The sequence below is a fragment of the Pseudorasbora parva genome, chromosome 14, assembly GCF_024679245.1.
Source record: "Pseudorasbora parva isolate DD20220531a chromosome 14, ASM2467924v1, whole genome shotgun sequence".
Classification (NCBI taxonomy): Eukaryota; Metazoa; Chordata; class Actinopteri; order Cypriniformes; family Gobionidae; genus Pseudorasbora; species Pseudorasbora parva.
This window is the reverse complement of record NC_090185.1, coordinates 16,469,049-16,486,720: the sequence shown is the minus strand read 5'-3', so window position 1 is coordinate 16,486,720 and position 17,672 is coordinate 16,469,049. Positions and strand designations below refer to the sequence as shown.

Sequence of the window (17,672 nt, the reverse complement as noted above, 5' to 3'; positions counted from 1 at the left end):
CATTTAACAATATCGAATTTGACGTTCAGAATAATAAAGTTATTAGATTAGACAGAATCAAAACTGTCAATGTACTTTAATATTTTTGTCTCGTAACGGTTTTCTTTCACGTGGTCTGAATGAGAGTAGGCTACGGTGACGTCAGACTTAACGCTTCTCCAGGCTCCAGCTGACCCTTTGAAAATATAAAATAAACCAAATGGCTCTTTGAAATTATGCAAGTTCAACATGATCCTTTATTGTCGACATTTGCGATAGCTATTGCGTTGTCGAAAGGGACACTTAATTTGGCGTAAATAGATACCCGCGCTCTCTACTTTCCCAAGCCCTCCTGCGTAACCTAGAAGGACTTTTAAATTGTCGCTCGATAGGTTCCGCTTTGTTGTGCGTGTAAAACTCCCGCGACTTCCGCTTTGAGTGTCAAATATGGCCACGTCCAGACTAGAGATCAATTTCATCAGGTTATTATCGCGCTGTGAATCTCTGGCTTCAGAGAAAAGAGGCGAGACCGAATGGAGACTAGAGAAGGTAATTGATAACAACATTACATATGTTTTATTTTCAGTGTTTGAAGTAAATGTTTATATTTTACACAAGAGAATATTCTGCATGAAAACAACAAAGCAATAATACCAACCTCATTTATCTATTACGTGTCATTATCAAAACAAGCATTCGTATTAATGGATCATGCGCTATAGTTAGTTAATAACTTATTATGTGCATGTAATTGTCATTGCAATATCTTCAGCAGTTTTAGCAGAAAAAAAAACATTTAACTTGTTTATTTTTGTCTTTTCAAGTATGTTGGTGCTCTGGAGGAGATGCTTGTAGCCCTTAAAAAAAGTTCAAGGTACGTTTATATAACATTACAGGCAGTAATGTCATATAACACTGAGTGAAATGATCATAAACCATTTCAGCATTTATTGTGTGAAAAATTATTTATATTAATGTTTACATGGACCTCAAGGTGATGTTGAGGTAAATTAAAAACAGCTAGTTGTGTTTCTTCATTTGTGAAACATCTCAGTCTGTGATTTATAAACCACCACAGACATTAATGTAGATGAGTCATGATTTAGTTTTGATTCTCCCAGCAAACCAACACCAGAAATACTGACGGACTACAACCGCAAGGTGGATTTCCTCAAGGGCCTCTTAGAGGCAGACAAACTGGTCAGTCTTTTGATTATTTGTTCCCTGCATGACCAATGACATTAGACAAATAATGCGTCATCATATTATTCTAATCGTAGTACAGTAAAGAAATGTTTTGTTTGCTTTTAGCCATCTCCGGCAGAGAAGTCTTTAGCGAATCAGTTTCTGGCTCCTGGACGGACGCCTACGATATCCAGCGAGAGAACGCCGGCGAGTAAGACGGTGCACATACAGAGTAAAGCAAGATGTGCTGAAGAAATGAGGAAGGAACTAATGAACACCGTACGACTCTAACCTCTTTACAATACAAATGCAATTTTTATGTATCTATGGATTTGTTTGATAGATAGATAGATAGATAGATAGATAGATAGATAGATAGATAGATAGATAGATAGATAGATAGATAGATAGCTGTTAGTACTTCAAGTTTAACTAATTGAACACAAGGTTTTGTTTTCTATTTTCTCTTTCAGTTAATGGTTATTTTATATTACTATATTGTTTTATAAGCAAAAAATGTTATTTTTAATGTTTAGTTAATAAAAATAACCTTGTCTGGACATAGTTACTGTATAACTTAGATATTTGCTTACTTGAGACAAAAATACTGATTAAGAATTTTTTGTTTGTTTTTTACTGTACAAATGTATATTTTTTACTGACTTCTTTTTTCTCTTTTTTTATTAGGGTGTGTCAAATTCCGGTAAGGCGTGTTTTGTATTTTAATTTAAATGTTAAGTAAATTACAGGTAATGAAATTACCACGCATTTTTCTTTGTTCTTCATGGTTAGGGTCGTTGGAGACGGATCTCAGACACAGAAAGTAGGTGAAGCTGTCGTTGATTTGTTTTGTTGAGCGTGTAGTTGTCGTCAGTATCTACAGCATTCGGTTAATTTCTCCATGTTTCTCAGGAGTTTTCCTGTAGATGAGCGACAGTCGGCGGCAGAGCTGGACGCTATTCTACAGCATCACAACAATCTCCAGGAGAAACTGGCCGATGACATGCTGAACCTCGCTCGCAACCTGAAGAACAACTCGCTCGCGGCGCAGAACATCATAAAGCAGGACAACCAGGTCTGATGCTTTTCTGATCTCACTTAAATTATCACCAGCTCAAAAGAGTAGAATCAAAAATGCTTAATTCATTAATATAGTAAGTCACCTCAATAATTTGCATGCATAAAATATAAAGCAACAGCTTCAAGTTGTCATTTAAGGATTATTTGTTTTGTGACCACTAGAGGTCAGCAGCATATTAGTGCAGTGTCACGCTCACTCATTGAGGGTTTTAAAGCGATGTTAAAAATTAACATTGTCATCATTCACTCAAGTTGTTCCAAACCTGTATGAGATTCCTTCCTCTGTTGAATATAAAACAAGATATTTTGAAGAATGTTGGTAAGCAGACAGTTAGCCATTGACTTAAAAAGTGGGGGGGGGAATATGGAAGTCAATGGCTAACGTCAACTGTCTCACAATGTCCTGTTACTACATGCACATAGAATTACAAATCTGTATAGAAACTAATATGATGTTTTTTAAACGACTTCATTAACAAATTATGTCATTAAACACTGTTCAAAACCAGTGGCAGCTGGTGCTAAAAAATATTGGGGTGGCACTGAACTGACTCACGCTGTTAATGCAGGACTGAATGTAATTGTTAAATAACCATTTAACAAGTGATATAATAAAGTATCATAACTGCTCAGCTAAAAATTTTAAGTTAAAAATTTAACTGTTAAAGCATAAAAATAAGGTACTACAAATCAGTGAGATTTGGATATATTATCAGTAATAAAATAATCATTAATCATCAGCCATTTATATCAGTGTGATCCCAAAATGAACACTAATGTTGACCAGAGGAAGCCACAGGATAGCATATCAGTTTAAGACTATGACAATTGTTCAATAAAATGACTTGGCATATAAAATGTATTATAGTTTTATAATGCTCAATATAATAAGTTTGCAAAATTTTGGATCTCCCAAAAAATACTTAGACCATTCATTTTTATCTTAATTTGAATGATATTTACAATATATTTGTCAAAATGCAGACTTGCCTATGTATGTCCAATTGAAGAAGAGACTATTTTATGTCTAATTTTAATATAGTACACAATAATGCTCCCATAAGAGACGCTTAAAAACTCATGTTTTATTTAAAAAGAGACATGACGAATGCTTGTATAACTATCAGCTACACAATATGATCGCCTTAAAGGGATAGGTCACCCAAAAATGAAAATTATCCCATGATTTACTCACCCTTAAGCCATCCTAGCTGTTAATGACATTCTTCTTTGAGACGAACACAATCAAAGTTATATTAAAAAATGGCGTTGAATGGCAGCCCAAAATTTGAAGCCCAAAAAAGTGCATCCATTATAAAAGGACTCCACATGGCTCCACCACTTAAAAAAGGCCTTCTGAAGCAAATCGATGGGTTTGTGAATTTAAAAAAAAATCCATATTTAAAGGAAGCCTATGTAAGATTGTGTTCAAAACTGGTACTGCAATCAGATGACTGTAGAGCGGTGTATCCCCACTCCCCCTCCCCCTGACTCAGGTTGCCAGATAAGCTGCAGGATCCAGCAGGAATGTTTGTTGCTGCAGATCTGGCAACCCGGATTCAGAAACACTACTGACTTCGTGATTGGTCGATAGGTGAAGGGTGGAGCTTCAGGTCAAAGCACATGTCAACGTCAACATCAGTTGAGGGCTGCAACAACTTTTAAATGACAAGTATTTGAAAGGAACATGATTTCTTAATGTCTAGTGACATATCAGGGCCATTTTATGATTAATTGAAATAGTTTTCTTACATACAGTTCCTTTAACAATAAATTAAATATCTAGCTACTGGCAGACAGTCTTCCGTATTCAAATCATCAAAAAAAGCGTCACTGGCACGTTACACAGTCTTTGTAAGTTAAATACAGAAGACAGTCCGCCAGAAACTAGATATTTTACTTTATAAAGTTTTAAATATGGATTTTTTTTTTTTCACAAACCAATCGATTCGCTTTAGATGGACCCCCGCACCCCATTCTTAAAATAGCCCAAAAGCTGAATCTCGTATCATTGAACACACTGTAAAATGTTCTCCTCGTTTTTAGACCCTCACTCAGTCCATGCGTCAGGCCGACATGAACTTCGAGAAGCTGAAGACGGAGTCGGAGCGCCTGGAACAGCACGCCAAGAAATCCGTCAACTGGTTCCTGTGGCTGATGCTGATCATGGTCTCCTTCACGTTTATCAGCATGATCCTGTTCATAAGATTGTTCCCGAGACTCAGATGATGTTAGTTATCATTAGATGTGCTAGATTTAATTTATCTATAACTACAGGTTTACGTATAGACACTAGCCAAGGCTTCTAGAGGTGACTGACAGCCTCAATCTCTCGACATCATTCCCGTGGAAATGTACATTACATGCATGCCATTGTGATGTCCTCATGCATTCGAGCTGAGTCGGTGTGACACAGCTAATTATAATTAACATCACAAACGAACCCCCCGGTATTTTCTCGGCCATGTTGATGTTTGTTAAAATACTTACAATGTAACAGTTTTCTCTGAATTGTCGCTATTCCCGTCATAAAGGTTCTGTTTAATATAACGCAAATAGTGTCGGCCCAGATCCGGCCCACGTGGAATCCACAATGTAAGAAGTGGCCCGGATCTGGGCCGACACTGTTGCTGTCTAGGTATGGTTGTGTTTTGAGACGGCTTAAAATTAGTATCATTCAGTTTCATCAGTTGTTAATCAAACTGCTAAAAACGAACCAAGCTGTTTTAAGGTCCAGTTGACTTGCCCAGGCTTGCCGTGTCAATCAGGAAATGTTCTGGCAAGCGTGCAGGAAGTATTTTTTGCTAGTCGGAAGCACAGATGGACACTGTCCTCTCCACCCAGAGAGTAAATGCTCCATATCTAGCTGCTAAAGATCTATTTGTGCTTGTTCCCTATATAGCACATGGAGTTTTTAAGTGTTGCTCCGATAAGGTTAACGTGTTTGTTCAACTGTGCAGCTCTTTTAATGGATCTATTAATGTTCATCTGAAACGGACGGTCATAGATTGTTTGTCTTTGTGCTTCGTTTAATTGATTCGCACCTCTGTGAAGTAGAAAAACTGCATTATTTTAATAAAACAATTTGCAATCCTCCCATACTTTGTCTAATTTTATGTTTTCAGTTCTTTTCACAAGTCGACCTACATTGTAGCAATAAGCTGTGATCACATTTACCGGTGTGCAGCGAATTCAAGTAATTTGGCGAAAGGTTTTTCCATGCATGTTTTGCATTAGGATCAGTTCGTCATGTCAAATTGTTGTGTGGAATGCTGTTTAATTTTTTGTAATAGTTTATATTTCTCATAATTTATTATTTTAGGCCCAGATAAGTCACATTAAGTTTTTGCTGCTTTATAAACCAACTTTGTTCTTAATAGTAGGCCTATCGTTTTTTTGCCCCCTGACCACTGCATTATTCAATGTGTTGATGTAGCTTCCACTGAAGCAGGAAGACCGGGCAGGACCATAGACTGTAAAAAAAATGGACGTAGTGTCCGTGATGTAACCTGTAGGTTTCTGAAGAGCATTTTTGAAGCGTAAAGTGTGCGTCACTACCCGGATAACTGAAAATGGGCGAAGAAAGAGGCGGTATGTGGGTGGAGCTGAGATGCCTGGTTGCGGAAACCACACACACCCACATGTTACTCAAGTGGCCATGTCCTTAATTATGTAGAACTTTAAGGCGTACTAATATTTAAACGAATGAGTAGTAAAATATTCCCCCCTCCCACAGTTGTCATTGAATTGCAAAATTAGCTGTGTAGACCAAAAACTATATTTTTACCAGGCTGTAAACATATTTTTCTGCTGTAAAGTTGGGCATTTGAAACATGGGGGAGATCTAGATTTGACTGCCTTTTGGAGTATGTCTCTAGCGGTCAGTTGATGAATTTTAAGTCATCAATTTTAAGTTGATGCAGTTTAAGAGGTTGCCGCCTGGCCATGACATATCAAACAGCCTTTCCCCTTTAAAAAAAATTGCCAATAGGTTTAGTTTATATCACAGCTTGGCCAGAGCCGCTAAGCTTGGTAAAGCCGTAGTTTCCTCCTAATCTCCATATCGCTTTAAAATACAGCATTCTGTGCAGAATTCAGTCAGGTCCGATACGTTTCGTGTTATGCGCCGACTCGCGCATAGGATCCGCTCTCTGTTATCGTGTACATAGACCGGAGCAGACGCTGCGGTGGTTTGTGTGACACAAACGTGAAACCAGACTTCATTCGCCTCAATGGCAAGCATATTTACACTGTCTGAATCGTTCCCTATCCTCAATAGTTCACATTCACCATGGAGAAAATGGTAAGTATGAACAAGTGACTGATTTCAGCTGTAGCTTCAGTGTATATTTATAGTGTAGGGGGCGTGACGCTTCAGATCCTAGAGGGCATTTGATTGGACAAGAAATCAGACGATAAGCTTAAAGGGATACTTCACCGCTTTTTCATATTAAACTGTTATTCCCTTAACTAAAACGAGTTGACACATACCTCTCTCGTCTCAGTGCTTGCACTTAATCGCTCTGAGGCGCGGTGACGATCTGATAGCATTTAGCTTAGACCACTAAGCCCATTTCATTCACTATGGTACCAAACAGAGATCAAGTTAGAAGTGACCAAACACCTCCATGTTTTCCCTATTTAAAGTTACAGTTACACGAATAGCTGAACGATCAAGTATGATGACAAAATAAAATGTGGCGCTTTTCTAAGCGGAAAGGAGAACTATATATGGCGGAATAGTACTTTGACTCGGCGCAGTAAAAAGTCCCAGCTGAAAAATCCTCCCTCACATCTAAATTCAAATTCAAATGTAGTACCTCGGTCTCAATTTCTTACGCAGCTTGTAAGTTTTGATTGCTTATATCTACTAAATGGGAATTGACATTGTTTTGGAGCATGCTAGCTTGTAGATAACAGTAAGACTAACATATTCATACTAAAAGCCAAAAAAAAATAATTCATGAGGATTTTAAGATTTGTGATACACACAATGGTGTTCAATAAACCTAACCTGAGAAGAGTTCACTTAATAAAAAGTGATAATTTGCCTCAGTCGTGACAGCTTTTCTTTTGCTAGGCTATATGGGAACTACACATCTGCACTTCATCAGGTTATATTACGTCTTTTAAAAACTATTTTATGTTCGGAAAAAACGCTGATCCACATGGAAATTTATGTACTTTGGAATAATGTTCTTTATGACCCCTGTCGTTGTTAGCTTAGCAGTCCCCAAATGCATCATAAATCATTGTTACTTTGACACGAGACTCCTGTGGACACAAAGGCCTAATTTTCCAAACCAGGTCGATCCACCTTTGAAGTAAAGCGAGCAGATAAAGTAGCTGTGAGCTTTAATTTCGCGGCTCCTGACAGGGAGCGCTCTGATCTGGGCCGCGCGGGCTGGAAGGTGGCGGGTTAGCTGAGGCGAAGGGATTGAAGCGACACCTCCGCCCGGCCGCGGGCCTCCACTCAACCCCTGGGGAACCCAGCAGGTGCTGCAGAGTTCCTGGAAACCGCTCAAGTTCACTGAGATTAAGACACAATAAACCCGCCTTCTCAGTAGATCTTTAACCGCAACATGGAAAAGCTTTTACCTGATTAGTATGAGAAAATAAAAAAAGGATTAGATTGTGTCATTTTTGGTCACGATTGTGAAAACGCGCTCGCCACTGCCAGAGCCGATGTTCGGATCCAGAAGTGCAGCATGTGGTATCTTCTCAAGGTCGTTTCTGACGTCAAATGTTTTGTGCCACATTAACAATTGAATCATCAAGGTCAAAATTGTCCCACAAATGGACTAGTTTGTGCCCACGTTTCCCATCTGTACATGCTTTTTTGATTGTCTATGAGTCATGTACTGAGTCAAGGCATTTTCATGTCGGGTTTATGTTAAGTTTTGAAGTCGGGGAATAAGTAAAGACAGTTCTGTGTTGTGCGGGGGGCGGAGGGCTTGTTTAAAACAAAGTTGTTGCAACATGCCCCAGCAGGAAGTGCAGTGTGGGAACGATCTTCTGCTTTGATCCTCGCTATAATTACGCCGTTGGTCCTCCAGGATGGGTGGTATGGGGGATCTGCCCTCCTGTAAACACTAATGGTGAGCAACACAGAGGAAGTTGTTCAGGAAGCTGTTTGGTTACCTGGTTTCTCGCTCTTTCCTCTTTGGTGTTGTGGTAAATAACCTCTTCTGTTCTGAAACCGTACTGGCCAAGTCTCTCATCCTATTCAGTTTTGTTCTGTTTATGGTTCTGTTTTTCAGATATAAAGTGGCCGGTGAGTGTATCTATCTGTACAGTATTAAGAATCAAGGGTATGTAAACTTTTCAACGGGGTTCTTTTTATAAATTCTGCTTTTCTTTTGTCTCTTGTGGACTATATGTTAACATTGTTTTTATTGTAAAATATCTTATTCAGGACAGTACTGTAAACTCAAATAAGATATTAAGATATAACCCGCATTAAAACAATGTTCAATTAGTAGGACCAAAGTGTGCCAAGAAAATATCCAACACACCATTAGACCGACACCATCAGCCGGAAACATTGATACAAGGAAGGATGGATCCATGCTTTCCTGTTGTTTACAGCAAATTCTGACCCAACCATCTGGATGCCACAGCAGAAACCGAGGCTCATCACACCAGACGTGTTGTTTTTCCAATGTTTTTTTTTTTTAATTTAGGTAAATCCATGTGAACCGTAGCCTCAGTTTTCTATTCTTATCTGACAGGAGGGCCACTGATGTGTCTTCTTCCCATGATCTGCTTCAAGGTTGGACATGTTGTGAGTTCGGAGACATTCTTCTGCAGACCTTTGTTGTGACATTACTGGAGTTACTGTTGCCTTTCTATCAGCTGAACCAGTCTGGCCTTTGACCTCTGGCGTCAACAAGGCATCTTCTCCCACAGATCTGCCTCTCACTGGATATTTGCTCTTTTTCGGACCATTCTCTGTTGTGTGTGAAAATGTGTGTGTAGATCAACATTTTGAAATTCTTAAAGCCTTCAGACCAGCTCGTCTGGCACCAACAACCATTCCCTCTTTAAAGTCTCTTATATAAGCTTTCTTCTCCATTCTGAAGCTTAATTTGAACTTCAGCAGATCTTCTTGATCATGTCTACATGCCTTAATGCCTTAGACATCGTTGCTGCCATGTGATTGGCTGATTAGATATTTGAGATGGACAGACAGACATAGATAGACAGACTGATAGAGACAGACAAACAGACAGAGATGACAGATGGACGGACAGAGATAGCCAGACAGAGATAGACAGACAGATATAGATGAGGGATGATTCACAGAGATACAAACAGACAGAAATAGACAGACAGGCAGACAGAGATAGATGACAGAAGGACAGACAGAGATAGAGAGACAGACAGACAAACAGACAGAAATAGATGACGGATGGATGCACGGACAGACAGGCAGACAGAGATAGACAGACAGAGACAGACAGACAGAGATAGATGATGGACGGACGGACAGAGATAGACAGACAGATAGAGACAGACAGAGAGATATGGATGAGGGACGATTCACAGAGATAGACAGACAGACAGACAGGCATGCAGACAGAGATAGATGACGGAAGAACGGACAGAGATAGACAGAGACAGACAGACAGACAGAGATAGACAGAGACAGACAGACAGAGATAGAGAGACAGACAGACAGAGATAGACAGACAAACAGACAGAAATAGATGACGGACAGATAGACAGACAAATGAACCGACAGACAGAGATAGATGACGGACAGACAGATATAGACAGACAGACACAACTCATCAGAAAGACTTCCTTCAAAAATCAAATATGGACAAACTCCCACTCCTGCTGGGAGAAAGCCTAGCGAACGCAAACCTGGCCGCCAGATACGTGAGGTCCTGTCACGACAAAAGAGCCTCCAGCAGGTCAGAGCTAACAACTTCATAAATATTAGAAGATTGGAAATTTTTTTTGCTATGTTTATTTTCATGTAATTTTATTTTATTTGTATAATTATTTATTTCGTATAGTGTTATGAATGCTTTGGCAATGTAAAGATTTATTTCACCATGCCAATAAAGTTATTTGAATCTGAATCAGAGATAGATGATGAACAGACAGAGACAGATAGACACACAGACAGACAGAGATAAATGATGGACGATAGACAGACAAAGAAACAGACAGAGATATACAGACAGAGATAAATGATGGAAGGACAGACAGAGATAGACAGACAAACCAACAGAGAGATAGACAGACAGAGATAAATGACGGAAGGACAGACAGAGATAGACAGACAAACAGAGAGAGAGAGAGAGAGAGAGAGAGAGAGAGAGAGAGAGAGAGAGAGAGAGAGAGAGAGAGAGAGAGAGAGAGAGAGAGAGAGAGAGAGAGAGAGAGAGAGAGAGAGAGAGAGAGAGAGAGAGAGACAGAGATACACTACGGACATACATGATCTATAAAAACAATTCACTTGATAAATTGCACTTTTATGCACAAGTGAACAAACACAATTTTATGTGGTAAGAGTTCAAATAGACTCTAGGCGTGTCTAAACAAATGTTGTAGTGGACATCATCCGATCTAATAATGTCAATATCCTACTGACAAAAAATCTTGTGTTGTTGACGAAGGGGTGTAAGCAATGAAACAGCAAATCAATATTTGCTCTATATCAATGTTTGTCCATAGACATTTGACATTTTAAAGGTCCGAAGGCAAACAGAACAGGTGTGGCCAGTTTCCTTCTCGTTTCTACTTTTTTCTGTCACACAATAATGTTTTTAAACGTTAGAATTATCCCACAAATTAAACTTTGAATTTGGTGTTTTATGTAAAAAATTCAGAATTCAGTTGGCATTCACATTTTATCAAATGATCACGATGATATAAGAAAGTGAATCTTTTGACAGAATTTGGAGGTTCACATCAAAATATTAGCATGTGATCTATAAATGTTTTTCTGCATCATGAGATTGAGGATTATTTTTACATTATGCGAATACAAGTGTGTTATTAATAGTATGGTAATGAGAACGAGTCCTCATTGGCTAAGACTCTATTGACAACAGAAAATGACAGCAAAGCCCATGCGCGTTCACATCTGACAGGTGTGTATGTGGCAGGGTTGATAAAGGGGGACGGGAATAATCTGATCACAGAAATCATTTTGGATTACTGGTGTTAGAACAGTCAGTATATGAGCTCTTGTATAACAGATAGATTAATCACAGCTTTAAAGCAAGCAAGATGTTCTGTTCCTGAGTGCTTTCACAGATTAAACTGTCCAATTAAATTACATTTATGTTTTAGGCAGACGCCTTCACGTCACAGTGACTTCAGTGGCAAATCATCGCCTTCAGTGTTAGTATGTTCAAACAAGTCACATTTCAGTGAAATCATTCCCAGAGACAGGTTATTACTACAACTAAAAACATTAAAAAAATTCATTACTGCAAATAAAATATTGATGAAATAAATTAAGTGAAATCTTTTAAATAAGTAACTTACTTTATTTAATCCAAAGAAACATTTCTCCTTTTCATTTAATTTAATGATGTAAATAATTCCAACTAAAACTGAATTATAAATTAGAAATATAAAAAACCTTAAAAATGAAAACCAAAACATTGAACTAAAATGAAAAAGTAAAATATAAAAATAAAAACCAGTACCAGAAAGAAAACTAGAAAGCCATGAAGACATCACAAGGCTATTAAAATTTATTATATATAAAAATAACTGATATACTATATTAATTATATGAATATAATAAATATTATATATATTATACTATGTATTATATTATATTATTTAGTTTTTGTCAATATTTATGGTAAATATTTTATTACATTCACAAACTTATATTTTTATTAATTACATTATATTTAATTATATTTTATTAATTACATTTATTATATATAATATAATATTAATTATATTATATTATTTAGTTTTTGTCAGTATTTTTAGGGGGTATATAATATAATATAATATAATATAATATAATATAATAAATATAATAAATATAATAAATATAATATAATATAATATAATATAATATAATATAATATAATATAATATAATATAATATAATATAATATAATATAATATAGGCCTACCCCTTCCCATTTTTATTTTTATTTTTGTTGAATTTAAAAAATAGGCCTATATATTATTTATTTGTCAACTAACATTAAATACATATATTTTAATTGATCAATCAAATTAAAATATAAAATAATATAGAATATAAACATATAAACTATATTTTAATTAATTTAATTTAATTCATATCATTAAAATACATTTTATATAGGCTACAAATTAATATATATATATATATATATATATATATATATATATATATATATATATATATATATATATATATATATATATATATATATATATATATATATATATATTATTTTTTTTTTTTAATTGTACATAAAAAATACTTAATGGTTTCAGATTTCAAGCAACCAAATTCTCGATCTTAAGCCTAATATATCACGGAAAAGCGTCAATATATTTAATTCATGACTTTCTCTTTATGTGGGTGTAGCCTAACCATAGACTCCATTCCAGCAGATATGATCCGTTTCGATGCGCTCCGTGTTTTCGGCTTCACCGCCACTCTACCCCAGCTGACTGGCAGTACTTGTTTACTGGTGGAGGTACACAGGGAGAGACGAGAGGGGGAAAACCGTACCGCCGACAACACGAGAGAAGTTTTTTCCCACTTTCAGCCCATTCCCACGCCAATGAGTTCTTCTAAACCGCACACTAGGGTCTTGTGGACGCAATTGAGTGGTTTTATGGGCAGGCCGGACACGCGTTGGACGCTGGTCTGTTGATTAACGTGGAAGATTAAAACGCAACGCGGCCGTGACGCGCGTTCGCTCACACACTTCGGGAGCATTGTGCTAGAAGCAAAGGCTTTAGGGGAATATCCTTTTTTTTTTGGACCTCAACGCTTTGAAAAACACAAACGTGTGTGGATATTTATTTTAGAGGACGGTGGCTTATCTGACAGCGGAATAGCACAAAAAAACATTTTGGTTTATGCATGTGTATAATGTTATAGGGATGAGGAGATGCCCATTTTTCTGATTAGAACATTTGGCAGTACATGAAACGACCTGTGGAATAACGCTAATATTTTGCCTCTGACGTCTGAGACATTCAAATCTGCCAAATTATTGGAATTTTTTGATGATTGGGAAACATCTGCAAGCTTTTCTGTGGACAGTGGATTTTTTCCTCACTTTTTAAGGCAACCGTGTCATTATTAATTTTACAGGAATCTGCTAACTAAAACAGGGATATGAAAAAGTTGCAATGTACTGTACCCTTAAGGGTACCTCATTCCTAGAAGTGTGGGATTGATTCCATGGAAGAAATGCATGGACGTGTTTCATGCTCGATCTACTGAAAGCAGAGATGCATCCGAAAAATCGTTCAAAATGATTTTTATTCATTTTATTTTTCTCTAGAGTGCAAGACCATGTTATTTAATGGTAATTTAACTCGTGCTGTGTAGGCAGCAACTACTTAAATTGAACATTATTTGCATCTGAAGCACGGTGGACCCCTGGGTCCCCTTCTTGGGGGGTCTCATTTAAGTTGTCGCAGGGGTTGAGACTTTATTAGACTTGATATAAACTAATTAAAGTTTTCTTTTATTGCATTCTTTCTTTTTTTTTCTTTTTTTTGTGTGGAGACGCCAGAGGTGGATTTAATTTTCCAAGAAAACTAAAACGTGTCGCGAGACATAATGCGGCTGGACACATCTGTGGTTGTTTTGGTCACTTTCGCCTACATCGTGTGCCTCAGCGGATCGCTACATGGAGAAAGTGAGTAATAACACGCTTTAATTCACAAAATGTTGATATGTTAATCCGCTACGTGTGTACATTATAGTTTACAACTGAGGGGACTTGTGGAATTCACTCCATGTAGACTTCGGGCAGCTCCGACGTGCTGGCGAGGGATGTCGCACACATATGTTTGTGTTTAAATTACTTATAGCGTTGAAAATGACTATTTTAAGGTATTTTATAAATTATACATTCTTATAAGACTACAATTTAGATAATTTGTGGAATGAAACCGTAATTATTTTGTTGTTAAACGTATGTTTTCATACATTGTCCCCCTCCGCTTCCTCTCAAAATGGGCTGTTCCTTAGGCCTGGCGTTCTGTGCGTCAGCCCGAAGGCCAGATTAGCGCTCGTGACTGGACTCGGCGGGATTCGCGAGCGCGCGCACGCCTGGATTCCAGTCACAGAGACGCACACGCACGTTCCTCACGTTCGACTTGGAGGCGTGTAGTAAACAACTTGAGGCCCTAAGAAGATTCCCAGATCCCATAAGTGCAGGATTAGCCTACATTGGTTTTCTTTCTATCATTATTGCCAAAGATGTGTGCTCGTCTTCTATGTGATATCAATTAATAATTCCCAAATGAGAAAGAAAAGAATGTTGATATTTTAAGCGTTGTGTGTGTGTGTGTGTGTGTGTGTGTGTGTGGGGGGGGGGGGGGATAACTCTTCATAATAACTTCTGTATAGTTCATTTTTTTGATAGTTCATATTAATTATCATTATGATATACTTAACAGAACAGTGGTTTGTGTATAGCTTATTTAAATCAATATGTATTGAAATTCGAATTATTTATTCATATTAGTTTGTGTTTGTATGTATGTGTGTGTTTTTATATATATATATACTAACTAACTATATATATATATATATATATATATATATATATATATATTAGTGTTGTCACGATACCAAAATTATGACTTCGATACGATATCAGACTAAAATATCGATATATCGATACTAAATCGATACCACAGTAAAAAAATAAATAAATAAATAAGATAAGATGCTTAATATGACAACAGAACTTATTATTCTTTGTTATTTTTTACTAAAAATTCATGTGGCCAGCATGTTCCTTAGGGTTGGGCATCATTTTGATTTGAACAATTATTGATCAATTGATCAATTACTATTAAAATTATCTCACAAATTTTTGCTATCTCAATGTATTTTTACAATGGGGTAATTGTGTTGCAGTAGCTTACACACAGCACAAGAAAGCTTGATTTCGAATGGTAAATTGAATTTAAAAAGACAAGTAAACAGTAATAAAATAAGAACAAATAAACAGATTACAAACAATAGCACAAATAAATGCAATAGAATAGAAGATAAAAATTAAAAAGACTGCTTTATTTTTTCAGGTAGGTCTAACATTCAGATAAGAAACTGAATTAAAAAAATGCATAGTAATTACATTTAAAACAACATTGGATAATGTTCTTTGTAAAAAATTCAATAGCGTACAGATGAAACTATTAAAGTTACACAAGTTGATCAGTCAAGAGCAGTTGATCGTTTGTCTTTTTGTAGTTTGAATAGCAAATGACTGCGGTCCCTTTAAGACTAACAGACGCATGGATCCACACTGTTCCTGTTACTCGTTCTTCCTGAACTGTTTGCGACTGTGTTTACGTTAATACTCTTCCAGATGTGCACTGATAATTCTTTGAGTGCATTTGACCAATAATAAGCTGGAAAAGGAAGCAAATGTTTGCACTTGTATCATGTCAGAGGCGGCTTTATTACGGTAGGCTATGTGTGTGTGCGCTTCAGATGTGGAGCACGAAATCTGCGGGCATTAGTAGGCTAGAATTAATTTATGTGCAATCCCGCGCGAAATTCAGACCGATCACACACTAACACTAACACACTGTCATGAGGAAAAAGTTCAGCAGAACGCGCGTTCGCCGTGCTCAGAGGTTAACCGGGCTGAGTGAGAATATGCCGGTGTGTCAGCTCGCTGACGGTCGGAGAGGAGAGCGCAGCTAATATCGATATTGTAAAAACTGAGAATCGTATCGTTTCAGATATTCCAGTATCGATATATATCGAAATATCGATATTTTTGACAACACTAATATATATATTATACAGTGAGGAAAATAAGTATTTGAACACCCTGCTATTGTGCAAGTTCTCCCACTTTGAAATCATGAAGGGGTCTGAAATTGTCATCGTAGGTGCATGTCCACTGTGAGAGACATAATCTTAAAAAAAATTCAGAAATCACAGTATATGATTTTTTAACTATTTATTTGTATGATACAGCTGCAAATAAGTATTTGAACACCTGTCTATCAGCTAGAATTCTGACCCTCAAAGACCTGTTAGTCTGCCTTTAAAATGTCCACCTCCACTCCATTTATTATCCTAAATTAGATGCACCCGTTTGAGGTTGTTAGCTGCATAAAGACACCTGTTCACCCCATACAATCAGTAAGAATCTGACTACTAACATGGTCAAGACGAAAGAGCTGTCCAAAGACACTAGAGACAAAATTGTGGACCTCCACAAGGCTGGAAAGGGCTACGGGGAAATTGCCGAGCAGCTTTGGGAAAAAAGGTCCACTGTTGGAGCAATCATTAGAAAATGCAAGAAACTAAACATGACTGTCAATCTCCCTCGGACTGGGGCTCCATGCAAGATCTCACCTCGTGGGGTCTCAATGATCCTAAGAAAGGTGAGAAATCAGCCCAGAACTACACCGGAGGAGCTAATCAATGACCTGAAAAGAGCTGGGACAACCGTTTCCAAGGTTACTGTTGGTAATACACTAAGACGTCATGGTTTGAAATCATGCATGGCACAGAAGGTTCCCCTGCTTAAACCAGCACATGTCCAGGCCCGTCTTAAGTTTGCCAATGACCATTTGGATGATCCAGAGGAGTCATGGGAGAAAGTCATGTGGTCAGATGAGACCAAAATAGATAGAACTTTTTGGTCATAATCCCACTAAACGTGTTTGGAGGAAGAAGAATGATGAGTACCATCCCAAGAACTCCATTACTACTGTGAAGCATGGGGGTGGGCATCATGCTTTGGGGGTGTTTTTCTGCACATGGGACAGGTTAGATTATATCACTCACAGTGGACATGCACCTACGATGACAATTTCAGACCCCTCTATGATTTCTAAGTGGGAGAACTTGCAAAATAGCAGGGTGTTCAAATACTTATTTTCCTCACTGTATTAGCTAGCTCTGAAAAAAATTAAGAGGCCACTGCAAAATTATCAGTTTCTCTGGTTTTACTATTTATAGGTATGTGTTTGGGTAAAATGTACTTTTTTGTTTTATTCTATAAACTACAGAAATTTGTTTTCCCAACTTCCAAATAAAAATATTGTAATTTAAAACATTTATTTGCCGAAAGTAACAACTGGTCAAAATAACAAAAAAGATGCAGTGTTGTCAGACCTCGAATAATGGAAAGAAAATAAGTTCATATTCATTTTTAAACAACAAAATACTAATGATTTAACTTAGGAAGAGTTCAGAAATCAATATTTGGTGGAATAACTGATTTTGAATCACA

General features: G+C 37.1%; 2 protein-coding genes across 2 annotated transcripts in view; both read left to right on the top strand.

Moving 5' to 3' along the window:
- Window positions 1-369: 369 nt before the first annotated feature.
- use1 (unconventional SNARE in the ER 1 homolog (S. cerevisiae)) lies at window positions 370-5,343 on the top strand. The gene is made up of 8 exons (XM_067414772.1): window positions 370-528; window positions 804-853; window positions 1,101-1,179; window positions 1,291-1,443; window positions 1,852-1,867; window positions 1,957-1,987; window positions 2,077-2,239; window positions 4,291-5,343. The coding sequence occupies exons 1-8, from the start codon at window positions 427-429 to the stop codon at window positions 4,471-4,473; spliced, it is 777 nt and encodes a 258-aa protein (XP_067270873.1). The 5' UTR covers window positions 370-426; the 3' UTR covers window positions 4,474-5,343.
- Window positions 5,344-12,909: 7,566 nt separating this feature from the next.
- The window catches only part of insrb (insulin receptor b), an 85,684-nt gene continuing 80,921 nt past the window's right edge, over window positions 12,910-17,672 (top strand). The window contains exon 1 of the mRNA XM_067415667.1: window positions 12,910-14,099. Within this exon, the coding sequence (XP_067271768.1) occupies window positions 14,021-14,099 (79 nt within the window). The 5' untranslated portion in view covers window positions 12,910-14,020. The remainder of the gene's footprint in view (window positions 14,100-17,672) is intronic.

Bases quoted from the DNA above. Each gene is read 5' to 3' on its own strand.
- use1 (XM_067414772.1), top strand. From the start codon at position 427: ATGGCCACGTCCAGACTAGAGATCAATTTCATCAGGTTATTATCGCGC. The intron at 854-1,100 runs GTACGTTTATAT...TGATTCTCCCAG, and splicing joins GCCCTTAAAAAAAGTTCAAG to CAAACCAACACCAGAAATAC. The intron at 1,180-1,290 runs GTCAGTCTTTTG...GTTTGCTTTTAG, and splicing joins TCTTAGAGGCAGACAAACTG to CCATCTCCGGCAGAGAAGTC.